At 40.9% G+C, this 25498-nt stretch overlaps 1 protein-coding gene across 1 annotated transcript; it reads left to right on the forward strand.

Annotated features, from left to right (window-relative positions):
- Positions 1-1048: 1048 nt before the first annotated feature.
- On the forward strand, positions 1049-22664 carry tspan17 (tetraspanin 17). The gene is made up of 8 exons (XM_010787740.1): positions 1049-1639; positions 12331-12381; positions 14770-14916; positions 15710-15880; positions 16374-16499; positions 18732-18779; positions 20352-20468; positions 20716-22664. Exons 1-8 carry the CDS (start codon positions 1553-1555, stop codon positions 20779-20781), a joined length of 813 nt encoding a protein of 270 aa, XP_010786042.1. The 5' UTR covers positions 1049-1552; the 3' UTR covers positions 20782-22664.
- The last annotated feature ends 2834 nt before the right edge of the window (positions 22665-25498 follow it).

Consider the following 25498-nt stretch of genomic DNA (forward strand, 5'->3'; position numbering starts at 1 on the left):
TTCCAGTTTAACATTTAACTTTCAAGTTTTCAACAAAGTCATTGCAATTCATTTGAGCTGTAACAATTTTGATTCAAATCATTTCACTTTTCTGCATTTCTCAGCTAAGTTCAGCAACACACTTACTTGTTTTTTGTAGCTAAAAGCAGCTACAGAGACCATTCAACTAATAAAATATTCAGCTTTTTCTGCATTTTCAGCCAAATTCAGCAACAAATGTACACAGTTTACAGCATTCGCACGCATTTTCAGCAGGAAATGAATTTTCTAGTTAACATCTGCTTTTCCAGACAAGCCCACATATCTGTAAGTTCTGAACTCTGCTACTGTCCACGTTAGTCTTGCATCATCTTTTTACTTTCAGTCACAATATGTTGAGCAGTGTACATTTCTAGTAACCTGGATGCTCACTTATTCAATTTAAATGTCATCATGAATATAACTTGTGCGATTCTGGCACCTGATATCACAGGTTTCATTTAGCTCAAAAAGTGAAGAAAACTGTCAAGATAACTGCAAATAAGATGGCGTGTCATCAGCTGTGTAGGTCTGGGGGCTCATATTCACATTAACCCTACAGCAGGATTTAAACAAGTTTTATATTTCATCTTGTCCTTTAACCCCTTAATGCATTCCACAGCCCGTCCGATGTGGAATATATGTAGGCCTATTGGCAATACACTTATGTGAATGTTAAGTTAGTTTACCTTCCAAAACTCTCTTTTCTTTACCATACAAAGAGTAAAAGGCTACATATTCTTAAATATAAAGTATGGGGCATTTAACAACGTGGTCTGTATACCATGTAGTCAAAACTGCTGGACATACATTTTTCAAGAAAAGCTAACCTTTGCAATCCCTGCCGCTGCTACACAATTGCACCTATTAACCTAAAATATAGCTGTTTTCTTTGGTTTGCTCGATTTCGGCGTATTAGATATATTGTTGGTATAGCTGCCTATGCTGTTCACCCAGTAAAGTGAAAACCCGTGTTGAGACAGTAGAGGCCGCTCTTGAGGTGAAAAGGACGAACGCCAGCGCAGTGGTTTCCTCGTTTGACAGCAGGGGCTTGTTTTACTGCACAAAACAACAAGGATGAAGATTTCAAGGGTCGATGCGGCAACAGAGATAATCGAGGAGGCGTTTAGCTGAAAGGCCAGCAGCTTTATCTCCATTTCCCGGTGTGATTTACGCTACGAAAGTAACGCCAGGCAACTTGAATATCGACTGAACTGCAGATGAATGCCTGTGCCTTAAAGTGTCCCTGCATTTGTTGTTATTAGCTGCTAATGCTAACCATAGAAGTTGCGAGCTAGCTGGGCTAGCAAGCTAATTGCTAAAGCAAGGAAAAGATAATTAGCCTCCTATGTTTGATTTACTTATCGCTGTCCGGCGAGTAAACTCGGCGTCGTGTACTGTAGCTGATGGAGCCAGCTAACCTTGGCTTCAGTAGTTCAAGAACTGAAGCTTTGGTTAAGCTTTTAAAGTACCAGCCATAGTAGTTAATGTCATCTAGTTAGCTTGCCAGTTAGCCACCACTATACTTTGAAGAATGAATAGAAAACACCATAATTATAAAGGGGCAGAAGTCAGCTGCTGCGTGAAATACTTCTTATTTGGATTCAACATTTTATTCTGGGTAAGTAAATACACTTTTTAAATCGTTTTTCCGGTCGGTGCCACAAGCAAAAATAACGCTAATGTTGCCAACTTAAAGTCTCAAGTACTTGGGTAAGTTAGCTTTACGTTAGCACCTTTAGAGTTAGCCAACTTGGATTTAGATTAATCCTTAAGTTTTAGTTTCACGATCTTTTAAGTTGCTAAACAATTATTAAATGAGTTCTTTCTCACGCCATGTGTTGTTGTTGTTGTGCTGGTTTTGTGTTGTTGTTAAGCTTTGTATAGTTACTCATTGTATAAGTATAACAGATTAGCTTTTTACTTTACTGTCCTACAGGAAGTCGCTAATTACTTAGTAGTGCAGGATAGTAGTTATATGTGCTAGAGGTCTTTAGAGCATTATTGACATGACCTTTTAAAATGTTATTTTTGTCAACTGTTTTAGCAGACGTCCATTTAGTGTACTTTTTTTCTTTCTCACTTTTTGGTCAGCTGTATCTTTTACCCTTCACAAAATTCATATACTAATATTGTGGCTAAATCACCGATGTACATATATTAACATTTCATTGGCTAACTATAGTTTCTACAATAGTAAAGGGACCACTATTAATGATTGGATTGTCTGTAAGAGTTGGTGGCTGGTGGAGATACAAACTAACTTAAACAAAAGCTGGACTGATGTTAGTTTCTCTCCAAGTTCTGACTTGGCTGTAAAGATGGTACTATTGTGTTTGAGAAATTACATGTGTCTGTATTGTTAGATCAGTGGCACATCTCCTTAACAATGCCCTCTCTCCATATGTATCCCTTCTCAGTCTGAAAAGTTCTTCTGTTCAGTCTCTTTCACCCCACCCTCCTTGCCCGTCTGCATTGCGTGCGTCTGTGCGGCTGGTGTATAATAATGTCTATGGGTGAAGGAATGGCGTGTCTCTGTGACCCACAGGGTCTTCCCACACATTGTTGGAGCTGGAGGAAAAAGCCACACAGGCCTGAATACCATCCAGCCCTCCTCTTTTCAAGCACCCCTTTTCACTCCCTCCATTACTATAGTGCCCGGGCTCTGTGGGATAGCATTGTTTCTCTCACTCACACACCCACAAACGCACAAAGAGGGCTGGTGATAACAAAGACTTGGGGGGGAGGACAGGGTGTGATTCTGTGTTTTCTGCCTTCCATTTGCTTGTTCTGACGGACTCAACAGGCACATGGGATCCACATGCAACTTGATATCTTCCTTTTCCTCCTTCGTCACCACCTCTTCGTTGCTCAACACTCCCCTTCAAGATGTAGGAGTTTCACAAACTGCTACTCTATCTCTGTCTTTTTCTTTTGAAACTGAGGTGATATGAACAGACAAACATGCCTCAGACTGGAGCAATGCACATAGTCATTTTACAATTGGCCTCACAAATGAAAAGTGCTCTGTTATTCAATCTTCCAGGAAATATTGAGTCATAGGGCCATAGTGTTGTGTCTGACTCATGTTGTGTTCTTTCAGACTGTATTGACACTCAGGCCAAGCCAACAGTCCTATGTCTAAGCTGCAACAAGTTCCAGCTCGCTAGCTGTTTCCGTTAATAATCGCTAGAAGATGTTCTCCCCTTGTTTGTGCGCTGCTAAACACGATTTGACAGAAAAGCTAGTGCATTGCCGAAATAGAGAGAGATGGGGTTTATTCTCTCCAAATCAACCCATTTGTCTTTCCTATAGTGATCTTTTCAGGCTTGAAAATGCTGTCTAAATTGAGACAGAATGCTTGTGAGACCTTACATTTTGTGAACAAAATAGAGTGGTAAAAACTAGTTTGGATTCTTCCATCGCTCATGCTCGCTGTTGACAGCCAGACATTTACACCCAACAGCATACCTTCTCACGTCCTCACAAAAGACACAATCCTCACAAACATCCCCTTAATTAATCATATTTTCTGCCTGAGCCGCAGAACTGTTTAGAAGCTCTATTTGCTGTAATTAAGGGCTTGTTACCAACTGGCTGAGTTGGTTGAAGGCAGGCTGTGTGTTATTATAAGTGTGACTGTCCACATTAGGGGATAAATGCAAAATGGGCTACATTCAGGTGGACAGCTGTAAAAAGTGAGAACGCAGCCATTTCAGGACACGGCGCTCAATGCACATAATGAAGTAAACGACAGTTCATATTTTCACATGTTGCATATGCAGCATGTATCAGTGCATTGGAAGAAAGCCTTGTATTGCATGCTTTTGTCTGCGCGTATAGTAGGACAGGAATAATTTGTTATCCAAGCAATTAGTCAATTGACAAAATAATTGGAAAAAGTGGAAATGATTGCTGATTGCAGCTTCTCCAATAAAAAAGGGGTTATCGGAATATAAATTGTGCTTTTTAGACTGATTATCAGACAAAACAAAAACGTGTAATATTTCATCTTGGGCTCTGGGAAATTAAAATAAGACCGAGACTTTAATCAACAGGTTACTCAATAATACAAGTAATAGTTGCACTATAGTGTACAGCCTGCTTAACATATTAAACATGGTTTAAATGTGTATCAAAGAAAAGGCCTCACAAAACAAAATTGTTCCTCTCCTCTAGTCTTGTGTCTGAGGACGAATGGTAATTTTTTCTGTTTTGTAATATTTGCCATTTTCCACAGATAAAATCAGATGTGGACAGGAAGGCAAAGTTCACTCACAAGGGTTTTTTCTTTTCTGATTCATTTTTATTTCTGATGTCATACTCCATGTCAAATGTTTTATATCTAATTTAGGTCAACACAATATCTGGATCCTGATACGAGTTAAAAGCTTTGAACAGGAACTAACTTCTCTGCATTTTAGCATCAGCCTCTAGAGTCTATTCCACTTAGATATAATTTGGCTCTGAAACCTGTTTTATTTAAATGCTGTTGTAATTAATCAGGCACATGTCAATTGATTTTTCAGTGTCAAGTGTTGTGAAGTTTTAATTCATAATGTCTGAAAGTGATTTCTTCCTGTGAAATCGGAAGAGCTTCTCATTTAATCCACTGCGCTGCAGTGACACTGGTATCATATCATTAAGAATGGCTGCGTTCACACGGCCAGCTGCATTAGATATTCAGCTTTTTAGAGAGTCAGCGNTGTTGTACCTTCTCAACGCGAAGGCAACTGCCGGCGGGATACTCCTTTGAAAAGTTTTCGTGAAGTTTTGTGAAGTGCCGCTCGACATTTCCCTTCTTCCCCACCGCAACACTCGAGCCACAAATTAAACACACACACTTGTCTTTGATGCTCGTAAATAAAAATTCATGTTCCCACTCGTCATGAAAGTAGTATATTTTAGATTTCTTCTTTGACGGACCTTCCTCAGTTGTCATGACTGCATCTTACATCTCTTTTTCTCTATCTTTCTTACTCTCAAAATATACTACATAAATAAATATGTCTCAACATGTCAACTGCACTTTAGCGCCCTCTGGTGAGCTACTCGGAAAACCTCCGCGAGCTACTGGTAGCTCGCGATCGACGTGTTGGCAACCCCTGCTCTAGAGTCTATTCCACTTAGATATAATTTGGCTCTGAAACCTGTTTTATTTAAATGCTGTTGTAATTAATCAGGCACATGTCAATTGATTTTTCAGTGTCAAGTGTTGTGAAGTTTTAATTCATAATGTCTGAAAGTGATTTCTTCCTGTGAAATCGGAAGAGCTTCTCATTTAATCCACTGCGCTGGCAGTGACACTGATATCATATCATTAAGAATGGCTGCGTTCACACGGCCAGCTGCATTAGATATTCAGCTTTTTAGAGAGTCAGCGAAAGGGCAGTCACACTTGAGTAAGTCTATACCCTGTGTATTTGTGTGTGTCCAGGCAGCGTGGAGCTTGGTGTGTCTGCTAGTTAGTTGAGGTTAATGGGATCAGCTGGCTCAGGGAGCATCTTGTCAAGTGGTGATAATCTCTATTTCCACACGGAGAGGAAACCCTCGCACTGGGACACACACATTGCAGGGGTACTTGATAATAATTCAAAATAAACTTGAAAAGTCTGATTTTAACAAACAAAGCACATACAGGGACATCTAGTTCCAGACTTTGTGTACTTGCTCAGGGATATAAGCACATAGATTAGATTAAATGTTTAAACATTGTACAGAAGAAAGCAAAAAAGTATCTCATTAGACCCGTTGTGATTAAAGAAACTTTCAAACACCTTGTTTACGAATAAACAAAGCAAGAATAAAAACGTTTTTCTGTGCTATTCTTGGTTTTATTGCTTAATGGATAAAAGGGGATTAATGTGGATCTCTATATTTAGCATCTATATTTTAAATCCTTTGTTTTTTTATCTTCTTCTGGCTAAAATGCACTTTTTATCAGGTTATTATTTTACTCTTAGGGAAGCATTGACAGAGTTTTCGCAGATAGTGTGCTTCAATGCCACCAACTGACCTGAATATGACTCTGGCTGCTCGGCCTGTGGGAAAAGTTAGATAAAAGAAAACACAGCGCCTGCACAAAGGCATGTTCAGTTCCAATGTACTCATTCAGTCAATTTCACTTCTGTCCAAACCTTATTTTCCCATGAGGGATGTTTTGCTGCAGATAGGTCTTTAAAATAGGAACATAATACGGGTGTCAACATTTGCTGAAAAATAATGTGTGAGGCTGACAGACACTGCCTGGAGATACTTTGAGGTAACAGTTGGATTTCCTGCTTAAATTGGCTACATTTTAGTTTAATTTTAAGTATGACTCAACTGGCTGACCTATCCAAAAGGAGACTCAATGATTATCCATTTTATAAATAAAGACAATCAAGCTCAAATAACTAGTTAGGAAAGAAATTGAGACATAGTTGAAGAAATAGAAATCCAAAATGACACGGCCTTAGGTTTGGATACCTTCATAGCTGTCTCACTCAAAGCTGCCTTCAAGAACACCTCAATTAATCTGGGAAACGGGGGAAATGCAATATGACATGCATTATAATACTATTGAATATAAATATTACTTACAATATAAATTAAATGGAATATTGCATGGTACACTGTATGTCAAATCACAGTATGAGTATTTCTGTGCTGTTTTTCTTCAACATGTAGCAGCTCTGGTATCACCAAAAATGTTGTTCCAAATTACGGGATGGACAATTTTTGAAGCATTTGAAGGCAGCACCAAATTATAATAATAATCCCAGTCATGTGCAATCTGTTCCTCAGTATTTCTGGTTGATTATAAACATTTTAAATGTCTCCTAAGTGAAGCAGTGGTATAATTTAAACTTGTTTAAAGGAGACCTATCATGCTATATTTAAATGATATAGTGTATGACCATACCTATATAAGGTATGTTTATACATTTTATTTTTCAAAATACCAAACATCATTCTTTAGCCATGCCTCGTTTCGCTCATTTTCGCTCTATTCCAAGCCTGTCTTTGAAAATTCTGAGCAGCAGCTGACCACGCCCCCCTGCAGAAGAGGGGGGCATGAGCCGGCGAGAGTCACGTTACCATGTTTGCTGTGATTACGAGTGTGGAATAAACATGTCATCTCAGAGCAATGCATGTGTTCAAGCATATTATCAATTTGATCCAGAAACTGACCCTGAAACAGCGGAGGTTTTGGTGGAGGTGCAAACATCTCGGTTGCAGCAGGACGTTTCTGAATGGTTAGTTGACAAGCTGTTGTCCCTATTTATTTTACTCTGTTTGTTACGATGCTTGCTATTTATTCCGTTCATATTTTGGCTAATTAGCAAGAATGCAATGTGTACAGTTTGTAACTTAGAGTTTGACCCAGCAAATAAGTCTTTGAAAGGCGGGGAAAAGTTGTGTGGATAGAGGCAGAGCGCAGCGGCAGGCAGGCAGAGGAGCAGGCTGCGATACCACCCCCCCCCTCACAGAGCGCACCCAGAGGACAGGCTGCGTCACCTCACTTTGTAACCGAGGAAAGGAGCAGGAATCCTGGGTACGTGAGTGTTAAAAGTGCATTAAACTGTTTTAATCCGACAGCTGCTGATGTGCACGGAAGTCTGTCCGTTTCGTTAACATTTGAATAGCCAAATGGACGGAAGTCCGTCCTACAGTATATGCGAATGAGAGGTTTGGAAATGCACGTGACCGTGGCTCATTCCCCTGATAGGTAGAGAGTTGACCAATAAGCGGAGCACCTCTTTGTGACGTAGAAAAGTGTTGAAATCTGGATCCGTTTTTTTTCAGATCCGTTGCAGCCCCTTTTTTTAGAAATTTGGCTAAGGAGGAAAATAGAGAGGGTTGTGTTTTCTGACACTTGGTGAGTTCCCTGGAACACCGGGGACACATATTCATGTATAAAAGACGTACAAAGGTGCATTTTGCATGATAGGTCCCCTTTAAGAAGGAATCCTTATGTGTGCCAGATATCACCCAACCGTGTTTCATCAACTCTTGATGCAAATAATACAGGAAGAACCATTAAATGGTTGGCAGGCATTTACTAGAAAAGCTCCTCCCTTTACAACATACGCAATTATATATATTTACTGTTAACTGAACTTCCCTCAGTCAAAGTTGTCTTCCCCTTTTGAATGCTGAACTAAGCAACATTGATGCTACATTTTTTGTGGGATTGCTACAGTTCCTTATTTTAGCATTTATAACCGATTGTAGGGAATGATAATGTTTATGCACTTCCCTTAACAGTCATGTTGGCTGATAACTCTGCACAGGGTGATAACAACTCAAGCTTCATTGAGGGCAAAGTTCTAAAGTTGCTCCTTCTATGAAACTTTGGTTTTGGGCTTTGTGCCTCATTTGAAAGTAAAGTGAAGGTTCAGTTTAGCCTTCAGGTTCTCTCAAGGACAAACCTTTGCGGTCTGCCTCTTTTTTTCTGGAATACTAAGTAGTTTGGTAGGATGGGTTTTGGAGCGCACAGTTGTTGTTTAACAAATGCAGGTGTTTTGTTGTTTTACAAAGGTGGTTAAGGCTTGTTGCAATGACATCCAGACGCTATTTAGTTTTCATTTGAAAATGAGGTGGTGCGTTTGCTGCCTTATATTTTCATATAATGGGGGAATTATTTAACTGTTGTTTTGAATGTAAATCACAGTGTTCTAGAAGCTAATCTTCATAGCATATGTAAATAATATCCCACTTTGAATTTTCACTAAATTACCTATATTATCTAAAGAACGATTCCATATCATTAAACTTTAGATACCTTTGTGTAACAGTAGCTTCCTGTAAGGTAAGAGTTGTTTTCTCTGTCTCAGTTTTTAATCTAGGTGGATTACTTAGAGTCGGACGCTAATTGGTTTAATACTCCCACTGACTGTCTGTCTAATCTCTTCTACCTGATCTCCAGGAGCTTACACTCTTCCTGCGTGTCTCTTTCCAGTTAAATCCACCACACCCTTTACTAAAACCCCACAGTATGTGAATGCCCTGCGGCAAGTCTTGTTAAGTGTGCTGATGGATTGCCATGAGTTTACTTGCTTCCCAATTTAATCAGCTTCCCAACAATATGATTTAATCCAATTTCAATGGAGCTATTATATTTCAGACTTTGCCATTACGGTGTTCCTTAGTTAAGTTAATTACAGTCACAAATCTCTTAGGAATGTCAATTTCGATGGAGCTAAGCAGTTAATTTGACAATAACGTTATATGTGTAAAGCCCCACTACCAAGAAATGGGTGATTTTTACTGAATTGCTGTCTGATTAGTGAGTATGTACAACATGGAATTCCTTTGACCTTTAGGTTTTCAAGCTATGAATTTCTGTCGTCATATTTTATGATGCCGTCACTCTTAAAGAGATGAAAAAAATAGTTGATCAGATTAAATGAAGAGTTGGTATTTTTCAGGTCACTTTTCTTTTAGGACTTTAATTCATCAATTGGTCCTTTTTTCTGTGGCAACAGGGAGATTATACAATTTTCTTCACGCAGCAAAAAAACTGCATAATAAAAGATCTTGTGATTTTTGGAAATTATGACATTCATCTGTTTCCAGTAAATGTTGACTTTTGGAGTTATTTGAAGTGTTTGGAGCAGAAACAATAGTTCTAGGAATGGTATAATACAAATGTTATGAGCCTAAGGCCACGTTTACACGGAGACGGAACGGGTTGTATCTGCTACAGTTCTCTATCGTATGGACGGTTCGTTCACACGAGGCCGTAACGGAACCGCTGAAACGGAGCCCTCAAACAAGGTGGATAGATCTGCGGACTGAACGCTCTTGGGGGCCAAACGGCTCTGTGTGTACACACTATACGCTAGGGATGCTCCGATCGATCGGTCACCGATCGAGATCGGCCGATACTCACTCTCCACCGATCGATCGGTGTTCTCTAAACATGCCGATCGCGAGAGCAGATCGCATGAGGTAAAATACATGACACTTTTCTCTGTGTGCGGCAAAACAAGCTCGCCAAAATGGCTTCACCGGTCTGGCATTTTTTTAAGGTGTCCGAAAAAGACAGTAAAATAGCGGAATGCAACGTGTGTGAAGCAGAAATCCTGCAGCTCCACCCGTCGGACCGGTGAGCGGAGCGAAACACACACGAGTTAGACCAAATACACTTAGCTATATCTAACTCTGGAACAAGCTAAACTAGTTATAAATATATGTATTCTTCGGGTCACTGATTACTGGATCAGTGAGCTGCGTGAGATACTGACAGGCTGTCAGGAGAGGGAGAGAGGGGGAGAGAGAGGGGGAAAGAGAGAGAGAGAGAGAGGAAAAGAGAGTGCTTCCGCTCATTACTCCCATGTTATTATCCAAAGTTAATGTAAACTTGAATTATGTACTTTGTACATCATTTGAATGTAATAATTAAGTTGATTGTTGTTTTTGGAAGCTCTAGTTAATGAGCCCCATTAACTGAGTTTTAAACATCACTTTAAATGGAAGATTTAAAGTGAGGATCGGAGCATCCCTACTATACGCCATAGCCCTGCCTCTCCCAACCTCTCCTGCTCTCCCCCGCTTTACCCGTGTCATTGCTGATGTGTTTCGCCAACAACAACAACAACAACAACAACAACAACAACAGTGTTCCGTGTGTTTCAAGCCAGGTCCCATGCAAATTATATGTTTATGTTACATAGTCTTTGTCAGCATATTTTTTTGCCACGCTATGCACCCCTTGCTATCTTACATAATAAAAGTGTCACATACTGAAACAGTTTGTTTGCAAACTGTGGCTCAATTTATTGGTACCAGTCCGCTGAACGCATAAACCTTGAAAAATGCTTAAGATAGGCAAGGGGGGCAATAATGTGATGGCCAGCACCTGTCATAAAATGCACCCACGCGCCCAAAAAATCGTTCTCTTATTGCCGCCCTCAAGCATTTTCAGGGTATAGGTTCTAGGAGCTGGTTGCCAATAAAGCGAGCCAAGTTTCATGAATGTCGACACTTTTACTAAATTTTTGTAAGATAGCTAGGGCATAATTTGTCATGGGCGCAGGCCTGTTTTTCCCATAAAAGGCCCCCCCGAAAAAAAGAGGTTCTATTTAATCTTTTAANTAATTGGAATGTCGTCTGGCAGATGCTGGTCGGATCCTCGGCTCCACCTGAAAAGAGAGGGGAGTTATAGCGAGAGCGCCAAAAGTGTTTATGATTGTGTAAGATTGACAGCGGTTGAGATTAATCATTGTGTGCAAATAATATGTTTGAGCGTGTATATGTCATGACGTTAAGTTATAACAATGTACAATTAAGTACATTAATTGTACAAGTGTTCCCCCTCCCGTCTTGTTTGTTACTGGTGATTGTGGTCACCTGGCGCCCGGTGTTGTCTCCTCCCCCCCACCTGTGTCTCATTGGCCTGATTAGTGTGTGTGTGTGTATTTAGGCTCTGTTTTCCCTGTCAGTGGACAGGTAGTGTGTGTGAGATCCTTGTTGCTGGCGACTTTGTTCACATGAGACAGTAAGATTGAGGCTGTGTCATGTACCACAAGGAGTAATAAATGCCCACACCGGGTTATATTTTAACTCTCTACCTCTGCCTCCTTGCTTGGTTGGGCCGCTCAACGATTCTGTAAATATTCCTATAATCCTTGTACTGTTCTTTTTCTTTCAAAAAGTAGTAAGTTGACTATCGCAAGCCACAACCCCAGTGCTTTTTGAAGATCTCTTTCTTTTTGGCATCTTTTAAACTGTGAGCCCTACATTCATCCTTCACTGGGACAGGACGCTAATGCCGAAGGGATTTCCCTTAACTCTCAGGATATCAGATCCTCCAGCCTATTAAGCGGAGCAGTGCATGACTCTAACCTGCAATAACCTGCAGAGTTAGTGATTTACCCTTTCCACGGCAAGTTAAGGAATCTAATCTGTCTGTTTTGCTTCAAGGCTCTAAAAGCCATTTGTTTCAATTGAACGCACTATTATCTGCTCGTTTTACAAAATACTAGTTATTGTCACTGAGAGATTTTTCTGTGCTCTTATCACTTGATATGATGTGGGTGAGGCTATTGGAAAAAGTTGATGTCATGGATAACTGTGGATCAATCGCAGTTGAGTTTAACAACAGAAAGTTTTTGATTTGTTTGAGTTTGTTGCCTTGGAGACATCACTGTGATCAAACCACACCTACAATCCTGATTCTGTTCATTTGTCAAGAAAGACATTTATTAATTTCATTAACTTACACTAAATATGGATCAGGTTAGATTAACATATTGATTTTCTTCATTACTTAGCTGTTGCGTTCCACCCTACAGTGAAGTCTCTTCTGTGTGCTTTGTTTTACAGTTACTAGGAGCCACATTCTTGGCTGTTGGCCTGTGGGCATGGGCGGAGAAGGTGAGTTCAAACACACATACACACACTGTTGAAATGCATGATTGTCTCAACAGCGTAGCTCAAATTATTCTCCATATTCCGGCAGAAATAAGCTGGAAGTAAAATTTGCGTGAACGTTTAGATAGAAATAGGGCTTAAGAGAGAAGTGCCGTGGAAATAAGGGCAATGTTCCTGTAATGCTTGGTAGCACTAAAAGATATATTACCGTGAAGAAGTCCTGCTAAACAAGTTAGGGTTGTCTCAGGCAATAAATTATGTTACTGCGTCTGACTGTTAACATTTTGTAGGGCCAATACGTTTTTCCAATTGTCGGCAGTTCACCATAATCTAGTGATAAGCATAGTTACAAATAAGGACACATTAGTTCAAATTTATATTCACCAAGATTACAATGCCTTTTCCAGGCAAAAATAAATGCCCTACATTTGCATTGAACATTTTTCCTGTTTATTTCTTCAGTATACCAACTACAAAAGCCAGGTGCTACCATTAACCTCTCATGTGCAGTGGATCATGACCACATTTAAAACTCCCTCCAATTGAGTTAACAGTCAATTTGTTCGTTAATTAGCTAGAAATTGTACCGGTCTGTTCAGTAAATGCTGCACCAGCGTGGAAGCGTGTACTGATTAGAAACGTCTGGTCGTGAACTCTGTACAAATAGGCCTGCATCGGAGTGGTGGAAGAGCGTGAATAATTCAAAGGGATTAGGCCCAATGATGAATAGCGGGTACTGGAAAGGCACAGTGGTGGTGAGTTTGGGTCTCAGTGACTAAGACCCCGTTTACACGGGAGCGCAAATGGACCAAATTCATTATCATAAAAGTCTTCCGTTTACACGCATTCGGCTCATTTAACATGTCCGTTCACACGAAACCACTGGAAACGCTGTAGTACCTATGCCGGGCCTGTAAGTGGTGCTGTACTTCTGCCACAAAATACACCAAAAAGCAGCGAAGAAGACCCCTGAGCATGGTTGCCATGGTTGCCCTTCTGTTTATGCCCTGCGGTAGATTTAGCAACATGTAGTTCATGTAATTCTCCATGTCCACTTGTTGCTGATGGTTGTGGTAGAGGAGCTAGCAGTAGCTACTGACCATGCTACAGCAGTGAGCAGCAGAGGTGGGGCTATGGCTTCATCGTTATCAGGAAATGATCGTATAGGGCCTACACACTGAGCCGTTTGCCCCCCCAGAGCGTTCCGTTTGCAGATCTATCCACCTTGGGACCCGTTATCGTTTGCGGGGTCCGTTTCCGCTGTTCCGTTACGGCCTCGTGTGAACGAACGGTCTATACGCGCGAGTAAAGTAGAAGATACAACCCGTTTCGTTCTCGTGTAAACACCGCCTAAGATGATTTAATTTCTAGCCTGCTGCGTTCCGCCAGACGACATTGTTTCTGGGCTTCATGCTTTAATTAAAATGAAGGCACTCAATTCTGCACGAGTGCCACAAAAACACAGGAACCCAGTTATGCCTCTTGTCATATCGCTGTCCCTTAGCTCAGTGCAGTGGAGCTTACTTTAAGCAGAATGAGATTTCAGCTTCTTGGGCTTTAGCTTCAAGAGTTTGACATGTGCACTGTATGTGACAAGCAAACAGGATATCAGAGTAGAGAGCAGGCGCCTGCAGAGGCCCACATATACATATCCTTCAAGATGGGAAAGAGATATATGAAGAGATGGTGAGAGATCATGCACCAGAACACAAGTTATGTATGAACAAGCATTTTTTGCACCTCCTTCTAATGTGCTACCCTGGAACATTGACTCAGCGTACCATGAACCCGCTCTTTGGCGTCTGTTTGTGAAATGTGTCAATGCGAGAGATGATGCAGACCAAAAACTGACAGGAAAACATGTCGGAAACACTGTGGCCTGGGGGCTGTGCAGCAGGATATGCAGAGAGGAAGGACCAATGTCTGTTAGTGAATGTTTGCTGACGGCTGTGGACTGTGTCTCTCCTGATAAAAGTTATTTTTCCCATAGGTCTGACAGAGATCTGCCAGAGAGGGAAGTTGTGTTGTGGATAAATTGATTACACTGGAAAGCTGTTATTGTGTTTAGAAAGCAACACACTTTGTAGATACCGTTCTAATCAAATAACAGTATTGCCTTTTATTAGATTTTTCCGCACGGCTCCTGCATCTCTGAACAGTGCAACACCAGTTTGCCTCGTGGTTGTGTCATTACATTCTCACCACTTGATATCACAATCTCTTCTCAAGGTTAACTGTGGTTTGTCAGGATATGACTTCAGTTTGGACCTTGTAAAAGAAATAGTGAGTTTTGATTTCGGAAGAATTATTGTCAGATAGTAAGGTTTGATTTCGGAAGTATTATTGTCAGAGTTCTAACCTATCTTTTTATCCTTTTATCTTTTGCCTCAGGGCGTGCTGGCCAATCTGTCATCCATCACAGACCTCGGGGGCTTCGACCCGGTGTGGCTCTTCATCGTCGTAGGAGGGGTCATGTTCGTCCTGGGCTTTGCCGGCTGCATCGGAGCGCTCCGAGAGAACACCACCCTGCTTAAATTCGTAAGCCAGCTCCCGACTTTCTGAGCACATACACCAACTCAAGCACTTCACACTCCCTTAGTCTGCAGTTCACACCATAGCCGAGGCTGTCTCTGCAGCAGGTGTCACTTTGACTCACCCGAGCCAAATGCTATGGGTGGTTGCATGTCACAAATATGTGTTATCTCTTCACGCAACCAAGTTTAATTCGAAATTAATGATCCATGCTATATAATCCACCAATACATTTTCATGGTGTCGCGTAATGTTTTTCATCATCATTGCTTCTGATCTGTGAAACAAAGAATAATTATTCTAAAGCCCAAAGCCATGATGGTACCATTTTGGGAGGCTTGTTTGTGTTCAGCTGTATTGATAACCGCATGTGACTGACGGAGACAAACTTGCCTTGTTGCTGGCTGCAAGAGTAGCTATTAACTCCAGCCGATGTCCATTAGCAGCAGTAAGTCAGGCGTCTGAGAGAGGAGCTAATGTGGCTTTTGTGCATTTATCATTAGCCCCGTCTCCTGCTACATTTACTGTAAAGGGATGATATAACGGCACTTCTGGGACTGCGGTGTTTGTTGCTATAACCTCAGTCGGCAAACAGGGCAGGCCCTAGAACCAGACCCTGACAGGGACTTTTCATCAGACCTGTTGTCGTTTTAATTATTTTACCGGAAATGCTAGAAATAATGTGATTTAATGTTTTGATCTTTAAGAAAACAGGATCTCTCTGTGGGGCGCCCAGAGTCCCTGATTTAAGTGACAGATTTATCGTTTTCTGCTTGTGTGTTTCATTTGTGTGCGTCAGTTTTCTGTGTTCCTGGGTTTGATCTTCTTCTTGGAGCTTACTGCGGGGATCCTTGCCTTCGTCTTTAAAGACTGGATCAAAGACCAGCTCAACTTTTTCATCAACAACAATGTAAAGGCCTACCGTGATGACATCGACTTGCAGAATCTTATTGACTTTGCCCAGGAATATGTGAGTACACACCTACTGACTCAAAATGATTTGTAACAGAATTTCCACATCAAAATTCCTTTTAACAGCTCAGCTGGAAAACTCCACTCCCTTCTTTAGAAATGATGTTTCATACAAGTTTCATAGCTTATCTTGAATCAGCTCAGTAGTGAGCAGGGAGGAGACAGACACTACAAATGTTCAGCAAATCTCATGATTAATGTGACTGTATTCCTCTCAAATGATTATTCAATTATATGAACAAGACAGTTTAGATAATAGACTCCCATGTGTCATCACTGGGCTCTGTTATGACGCACAGTTAAGGCGATTAGATCGGCGGTTGTCCCTCCATTTGTGTCTCACTATCTGTTGTTGCTTCCCGCCACAGTAAGCTGGCTACCCACCCAGGCTGACTTGAGCCCAGATATAAAGAGCTGTTTCAAGATCAGAGAAAATATACCTGTCCGTTAACCGGAGGTAGCCGCTTAATCTCTGCCTCTTATTTCTGCAGTGGTCCTGCTGTGGAGCTCACGGGCCCGACGACTGGAACCTGAACATCTACTTCAACTGCACAGAGCCGAACCCCAGCAGGGAGCGCTGTGGAGTCCCCTTCTCCTGCTGTGTCAAAGACCCTGCCGTGAGTCATCCTGCCATAAAGTGCATGATTAATCCTGCAATAATGGGCATTTTTTGCTGCTTTCTAAAATGACGACATTATTTTGGGGCTTTTCAGACAAATAACAAGTCCAATATGTAGCAAGTCCTGCAGCCATTTGATTTCAAGCCATCGCTAACCCTTGGTTTATCAATAACTTAGAGTTGTTCTTTAAAGCCTGCGTCACACTGTCCTGAAATCGACACCAGTTGGACACACGAATATGGAATTGGAACGAAGATGGCCCCGAACTTGGTCAACAGCCAAGCAACAGCCGAAGCAAGTACGATGCCTACAGAAGGCCACACGATGGCACCCGAACCACACACGAAAATATGATCGTAGACTTTACTGATGATTTAGAATGTATCCAGACTCAACGTAAGAGCTTGTGCCTTTTCGGGGGGTGCTAACATTTAAACATACACTTTATTCTTTACTTTCTCTGTCTTTATATGTCATATTTATATGTCCGCCATGCTGTTTCCATAGCAACAAAAACTTCCTGTCAACAGCGTAAACTCGCCTTCAAAATAAAAGCATCTAAATAAAACAAGAAGTTAACCAAAATTACAATTAAGACATACAACTGCAACGCAAGTAAAAAAAACAATATAATATCCTTTTCAGTTTCGCAGAACACAAATTGGGTTATTTACATAATGTTTACATGATTTTGTTGTGCAATAAATGCAATCTCGATGTCGTCATACTATAATACAATGGCTACACGACGGCATTGCAAGGGCTTCACGTAGTCGTGTTGCCTTCCTAAGACAATCGGGCAGCTTCTTGTTTCCTTCGTATTGTCTTTGTGAGGCGAAAAATGCCCGATGGCACCGATGATCACACGAAGTAAAGACGAAGATGACACGATTTGAAAAGATGCCCTCACGATGGCCTTACGAAGGGCAAAATGGACACACAAATTCAACACGAAAATGAACCTTCGCAAGGTATTTCGGCAATTTTTTGGCATGCCAAAGATTTTGCCACCGCTCACGAAGTTGCTGCCGGAGCCTGAGAAACTCCACCGGCAGTCATACGATGGCTTAAGATACCCTCACGAATGGCCCGATATTGTTACGATCAGAGCATTTCCTTACATACTATTACGATTTTATATTTATTTATTGTGTCAGTACTCGCATACATTAAAACTAAATGTGTCCTCTGCATTTAACCCAGCCGCAGTGCAGCGCCCGGGGACCAAATCTGGTTCCAAATTCCGTCTATAACGTTTTACAACCTGAAGATACAAAACACGTATTTCTGTTATAACAACAATACTTTTAATAACATAGCCGTAACATGCCTAACAGTGTAATACTTGTTACCGATACAGTAAACAGTATTTAAATAAATGAAGAACGAAAAATAAATGAACAAACTGTATGCCAATAATTGCCTTAGCCCCAGATGTTCCCACATTGCTCCTATTATTTTCACTATTCGGATAAAATTGAAAAACAATATAAAAAAACAATTAGGTTGCTTGCTTGCAACTATTTTCCAAGCAAAGTAAGTGCACGATTTTATCATGTGCAACGTTACTGTTTAAACGGCGGATAAAGCAGTTTCATCATGGCAACTTGACAACAGCTAAGCTAAGCTAGGCTACTACAGACAGCATCCAGGTGACTTTTCAGAGTTGTTGTGCCACCGTGGTAGGCCAGTTTCTTATCGCATATTTGGCACACTGCCTTCTTCTTACCGTCGTCCAATTTAAAATGGTCCCACACAGCTGAAGTCTTCGGCATTTTGTGTTCAGGTGTGTGAAACGAGGTGAAGCGAGGTGAAGCGTGCCGTTTGCGTTCGTGACTGTGAGTGAACGCGATGTCAGGAGCACAGGCTGAGATTGTATATATTTCCGCATTTTAACAGTGCAATTCAAAAGTATAAATATAGTATAAGAATATGGCAATTCGCCTTTATTGATAGCATACATTTTAGGAAAGAAAAAAAAAAAAAACGAATATCCGAATAATGAAATTGAAGCCCGAATAGTTGGCCAACGAACGAATATTTGAATATTCGGGTACAGCCCTAGTGTCCATCTGGTGTCAATTTTGGGACAGTGTGACGTGGGCTTAAAGGAAGGTAGTTCTTAATGTAATTCTGCTTTTGTCCCTCAGACTTAAAATGAGCATTAATAACACTAGTGTGACCAGTAGTTGAAATAAAGATGACGTTTACATTTTTGTGTTCTTACAGGAGGATGTCATCAACACGCAGTGTGGTTACGATGTTCGGCTTAAATTGGTTTGTACACTCTCTTACCATTATATTCTTTTTACAACTCTTCCAGTCTTATCTGGACCCAGCTTTCAAAATGAATAATCATAGTATATTTAAACATGTTAATGAAGTGATAGCAGCTAAACCTTTGCATTCACAGAACTGTCAGATTGAGGTATGATTGGCAGGCAGTGTGTGATTTCTGCTTAAAATGACTCGAAGCTGCTGAATCGAATTACTCCTGAGGGCGAGTTGATTGACAAGCTGCAATCCTGTTTGATTGAAATGGCCTGAGCATCCGTGGAGGGTGGAGTGGTAATCCGCTTCATTTGTATTGCAAAGAATGTGATAGTTAATAAAAAAAATAACATTCAGTGGAACAAATACAAATAAGATTTCTCAACATTTAGACCTCACGTTTATTGATCAAAGATGTTTTTTCCTTGTTCTAAATGCACACATAGAAAAAGTTAACCCAGAAGCAGTTGGCCAACAGAGCAGACAGAGTGTGTGTACAGGGTTAAGTCACACACAGGCTCCCCTTCGTGCTTCTTGCCTTAATAACAGATTGTTCTTCTAACGGGGATAATTAGGCTCCCGTTATAGCCTTGAGAGCAGCCTTACTACACTCTGTAATTGGCGACTCAGTGGGTTATGCCAGTCCGTTCCCTTTTCCTCTGTGTGTGGGTGTGGTGGTTACAACTCGCTGCACTGCAGTCAGGGAGATTGCTGTTGCTAGGCGCACTGCAATACAGTGAACCACCTGCCACTGAGTTGGTATGAATTCATTTTCTCTGCATGCTCTTCTGCTAACGCCCTGGCCTTTGACATTTTGCTGGAACTATCAGTGATGTGCAGCAAGTTCCTGTGCTGCCTGTTGTGTGGAGAGCAGGCTGAGGAAGAGCAGGAGACATGGGGAGGACAGGGGAAAAAAGCAGAGGGCTGAAATAGCTTCAGAGGAAGTTCACAGCCAGAATAACATCATGTTTCCTGCTTTTTTTTATTGGCTGCCAAAGGGCTCCCTTTGCCTCCCATTGGTTGAAAGATAGCTTTCAGGTTTTGCAGGAGGACAAAGGGTTTGCCGGGTTGACTTGTGCTGTGAGTAACAAAGAGAGTATTGTATAGAGTCCTATTCACACCCATTCTCAGTTAGTCTTTGCGGCTCTAAATAACACCTTTTTATGTCCCATCTCTGGATAGAAGACGTACATCATCATGTGAAAACACAAGCAGACATCTGTCCGGTAACAGGAAGCAGCTTCTGCCTGTTTGCTCAGTCCTGACAAGGGCACTCCCAGAAGCTGAATACACAGCCTTGATATTCTCCATGATGTGAACACACTGACATGTTCTAATCTCAGAGTGACTATCTATCTCTCCTCATGCCGTCCTCAGCGGGGAAAGAGACAGTGGGCAAAATGCTATCTGTCTGTTTGCTTTGTCCATCATGAGTCATAGTTCAGAGTTGGTTTTTTAAACCATGACAACAGCCAGTGTCCTCTCTAAGAGCTGATCATTGTTAATGTGATTCTAGGAAACAATTGATTTACTCCAACTATGAATTTACTTGTTATCTGTTTGTTCTGTTTTTTAAAGGAGCTGGACCGGCAGAAATATATCTATACCAAGGGCTGTGTGGGACAGTTTGAGAAGTGGCTTCAGGACAACCTGATTATTGTAGCTGGAATCTTTGTTGGTGTTGCACTTTTACAGGTAAGAAGTCCATGTTTGATTGTGTTTTTTATTGAAAAAAGGGAACCTACTGCATTTAAAATAAAGTGTGTTCCGAAAACTAAAATGTTTGGGTGTGATTTTGTATTGTGACTGCCATCTAGTGCTGACGGCACGCACTATTAAGCAAACCACTGCAATACAGGATTATTTTTTCTTTCTAAACAACATCCTGTATTCTGATCAAATGTGATCTAATGTCGTGACTCCTGTGTGTTTTCCTCTTCAGATCTTTGGTATCTGCCTTGCTCAAAACCTGGTGAGCGATGTGAAAGCTGTCAAAGCCAACTGGTGACATGAGAGGTGAAGTGAGGGAGGTCCGCCCCTCACCCCCCAGCCAGGTCAACACCGCACACAATGAGGACGCCGAGAACCTTCAACTCTGTCTACTTTGCCTTTGAGCTAAGCAGCACCCACGCACTCTCACACTAAACGTGCAGACACAAAGAGTTTACTCCCTGTTTATCAGAGACACTTGAATGGGGTGAGGAACATCCCACACAAACCAAACAGTCAACACTTTGTTTACCACTCTGCTGGGATTTTAACCCAAATATACAGAAGACTGTCCTGCCTACTTTATAGTTAGATTCTTACTTTTTTTTATGTTTCTTCTCATTGTGTTCTTTGGACAAGTGTATTTATGGGGCGCAGTTGCACACGGACCCCTTTTCAACTGGGAGTTTGGAAGCCATGGATAAAGCAAACAAAAACATAGGAAAAGGGACAATAGGTCTCCATTTTATGGTCAAGCGACATTGTCACCGAGCCTCAGTGAGGGGCTGAACACCTCATTCTACAAACAGCCAGTTTTAAATGTGCTTGTCACCACTTCCTGCTCTGGGGAATCATGGGCGACTGGTCGACCGTCAAAACAAACGCACAGATTCCCCTGCGTGTCGTTTTTTCTCTCCATCGTGACCTTTTATGACCACTGAAAAAACTCTGAACACTGGCCGGTCAAGTCTGCAACTTCAAATGTTTTCAGGAGACTTAAATTCTAACTCAAAATGTAAAAAAAAAGTGCCATTTAATTTCCAGTGATATATTTGTCTCTTTCCTATTCTCTTAAATGGAATTTCTGCACCACCCCCACAATACCTCAGGGCCGAAAACATGTGCTTTCTGCCACTGGTGAGAAAGCATATTTATTTGTTTCCATCCATGTCTGTTGAATTGAGAAGACGAACTTAATGCAGAACACTGACAGTTCCTCGAAAGTCACCCTGTTTGCCCTGCAGTGATTGTATTATCTGTAGATTTACTGAAGGATGTTGTATTGTATTACATTAAATGGCCTGGTGTGGTTATGATGGTGTAACTATGCTATACAAGGAAAGGGTTTACAGATAGTGGAGATTGTTGTTATCTCTGTGCATCCCTCAGGCACATGGGATTGCTGGTTTGGGGCCTTTTTTACTTGACTCACTTCACCGCATATGTCTTATATTTTGTCCTCTGCATTATGAAATAAGAATATTTGTCTGTTTTTAAAGATATCCTTTTATTAATCCTTTATATTCTATCTATTCATAGACTAATTTTTTTTCTGGGTTCATTATTTGACTTCACCAGGCACCTGCTTTACCTCTGAACCATCAGTCAACTGCAAAAAAGCTTTTGGAGACCAAAATGAAATCATACGGCCACAAGCTAAATGCATATGATTTTGTCTGGCTACATATTGTGATTATATTAGGAATGCCATAATAACAAGTAGCATTTATAGATAGCCCAAATGTGAATTTATTGTCCCTTTTATGTGGGAAGTGCCAGTTGAAATGAAAAGTCAAACAAATATTAAAAAAGTTACAGAACCGATTTTATCTTTAATTCAATGTTGTGTCTTTTGTTTGGACTGGTTTTTAAATAGAATAGTACAACCACGCTGTGAGCTTTTTATATTAGCTACAGCCTCAATATAACATGAATGCTGCTTTAACCTTGCTTAGATAATTGATATGTAGTACAATAACCATGCTAACAAGAATTTTCACATGATGGCATTGAATATTTTGCCATTATTTCCAGACTGAGGCAATATTGAAGTTAATTTTTTAACACTTTGTTCTCAGCTTGTGTTGCCCTTTGTTCATTATAAGAAAAAGCAGATTATTAAAGGTAGGGTAGGTAAGAATGGAGAAACCAGCTTGAGTGCGCTAGAATTTGAAAATACACAGCCGAAAAAAATCGGCCCCTTCCTTCAGACTTCCTTGCAGAGCCCCTCCTCCAACACACACGAACGCGCACATGACCAATGAGGGCACGAGATAAGTTTGTGCACGAGATGGAAGGCTGACAGGGATAGGCCATCCAGTTATTTTAGCCGGGCCGGCTCAGATGATTGGTCGAGCTTTTTACAGCGCCACGGCTTCCACTGATGACATTTTTGTATGTATTTATTGTCAAAGCATTTCACGTATTCATTGCTATTGGGATGTTAAGAGCTTTCCATTAAATATAACAAGTGTTTCTGAAGTGAGTTACCTACCCCACCTTTAAGTTACCCTCGCAGCTTTTCATCTTCGTCCATGATCCTCGCAGAATGTAGTTTCTGATATGACTTGATTTTTTTCATATAACAGTTGTTTCCAGCTGCAGCAGCATCATTCAGTCACGTAGCACAGGCATGATTTGGGTGGGTTTCACTGGACCACACACAGCCACATATACAGACTGGCTGCCAAAAGAAACATGATGAATCATGATGCATGTAAGGTGAAATGTGAGTCACGTTAATATTCTTTGAACAGCACACCAACTCTGCTTCCCTGACTGTGTATAGCGGCACCTTCTGATCACCTGCTTTGCTTACATGAGGCATGTTGCTTTCGCCCACACGCTCCCTCTTCAAAACTTTATCTGATCCGACTTCGCCTGTCATTTTGATGTATTTTTACACGCAGGGCTCCTTTGGAAAAAAACTAAAACAGCCACTCAAGTCAAAACAACAACCATAGCATAGATCCAGAGTAGCACACTGCATCTGTTCTGAACTGAATTAATGACTTCTCTCAGTTAAAATGGATGACTTTTCGTTGAAGAGGCTCATTCATTTCAGCGCTTTAGGTGTAATTCAGTGAGTAAGAGCCTCCAGCAATCTGAGAGAACACACATTATTTGTCCCCGTCAGATCTGATGTGAAACATGTGAAATTCCCACCCAAAGTTGCAACGTTCGCCTGATGTGCCGGGATTTATTTCTGATTCAAAAAATGTGTGTGGGCCTCTTTGATTTCACGAAGCGTTGTAAATCAATCTGTCCCACTGGAGTCGAGCAGATCAGGATGAAAACAGTGTTTATTTTCCCTCCACACCTTTTCTAGTTTAATCTTTTTGAGAAGTGGCTTGAAACTAATAATGTGTCATTACTTAATTCAAAAAGCTTTGAAGTATTTTTTCCTAAATCACCCTTAATTGGAAGTGCTTTCTCAGGGTCTCAAACGGCCCTTTCATGAATTAAAAAAAAACAGGCTCTGTGAGAATATTCTGTTGTACATGATAAAATGGTGGGATGCTGCCTTTTTGAGTGATGCCGAGGATCTGGCTGAATGCAGATGGAGGCCACGGTTGTCAGTTCTGCTGCAGCTCTTAAATAAAAAGCACTCCGGCTCTCTCTCTCTCTGCAGCCACTGCCGTGTTTGGATGGATATGCCAATAATCAGACAGTCACCTTGGTAATAAGGACAATAATGCCATAATAAGCCGTTCTAGCAGCGCGGCTTTCATATGCAGACTCAACAAAGGTGACTTTCTGGCTTATGTTTGTTTTAACAGCTTTGGGTGATTCTGGTTTTGTATTCCTTTAATGTAGGGGAAAGGGGGAGGGAGCAAACAATGCTAATTAGGCTTTATCATAATGGCCTTGCATTATGAAACGCCCTGTTAATTTCTCTGCTTTCCCTGTGGGCAGTTAAATCATTCCCAAGGAGGAGCCTTATGCATATGAATGTCTAAGTCTGAATCAGCCTGGACTCCTGCTCCACGCTCCGTTACAAGTTCTCCTTATGCAGCGCAATGCACAAGACAAGTGAAGCTCAGCAATTTGAAAAAAAGGCTCGTCTCCTGCGATGTTTTAGATTTATATATTTTCTATAAATCGATGCTCGGTCCTCAATGTGCATTTAGAGAAATGAGATGTCCTTCAACATGGCGCGCTGAAATCCATTTCCGGGTCACTACCGGAGGACCGAGGAGTCGAGGAGGTGAAATTAGAGTATTGAGAAACCTCTCGTATATGCAATCACAAAGAATTTAAATGAATCGAAACGACCGGTTTAACAATATTTTCTCTTCAGTAGCTCGATGCGGACGGTTTCTGAATATCATCGAAATCATCACTCCAGGATTTTATCTTTCTTTATTGCTGTGGACCTTATTTTTGCTACAAATTGATTTATGAATGACTTGATTGACCTCTTTTGTATTTTCCTTTATGCATATGAATACTAAATAACTGTCCTTTTCACCCACTCTATCCTTGATCCTTATCATGCTTCAAAGCCTAATTTGATGCATTTTCTTTTGACATTTCCCTTTTATAATCAAGCATCACATCTGGCATTCACAAGTTTTACCTCATCATGCGCAGATGCTGATCACAGCACAGAGAAGCAGCATAATTGACTTGTTAGTGAGCACATTAACAGCAATATCACAGTTGTTAGTTCATTCATGACATTAGATTAGGACACAAGCGTGATGTGACTAGAACGAAAAGTGTTTTAAAGTTGAACGAGTTTACAGTTGAGGAATAAGGATGTTGTACACAGAAACCACTATGAATATCTTTTCTCAGTTTGACCATGTTATCGATCCATTCTCTCGGTTTAGACCTGTCTGCGTGTAGGGGCAGCCTTGTAAAGAAATGTTGTATATGAAAACTGTGGGACATGGTCTGTTACACTGTATATTGTGTTTAAAATATGCATCTTTCATATATTAAAGGATTTATGAAAACAGACGAGTGTTTCTTCTTTTCTTTTTTTTTTACTCATGGTTAACTCAAGGATT

The sequence above is a fragment of the Notothenia coriiceps genome, unplaced genomic scaffold (assembly GCF_000735185.1).
Source record: "Notothenia coriiceps isolate Sejong01 unplaced genomic scaffold, NC01 NC01_scaffold00031140, whole genome shotgun sequence".
Taxonomy (NCBI): Eukaryota; Metazoa; Chordata; class Actinopteri; order Perciformes; family Nototheniidae; genus Notothenia; species Notothenia coriiceps.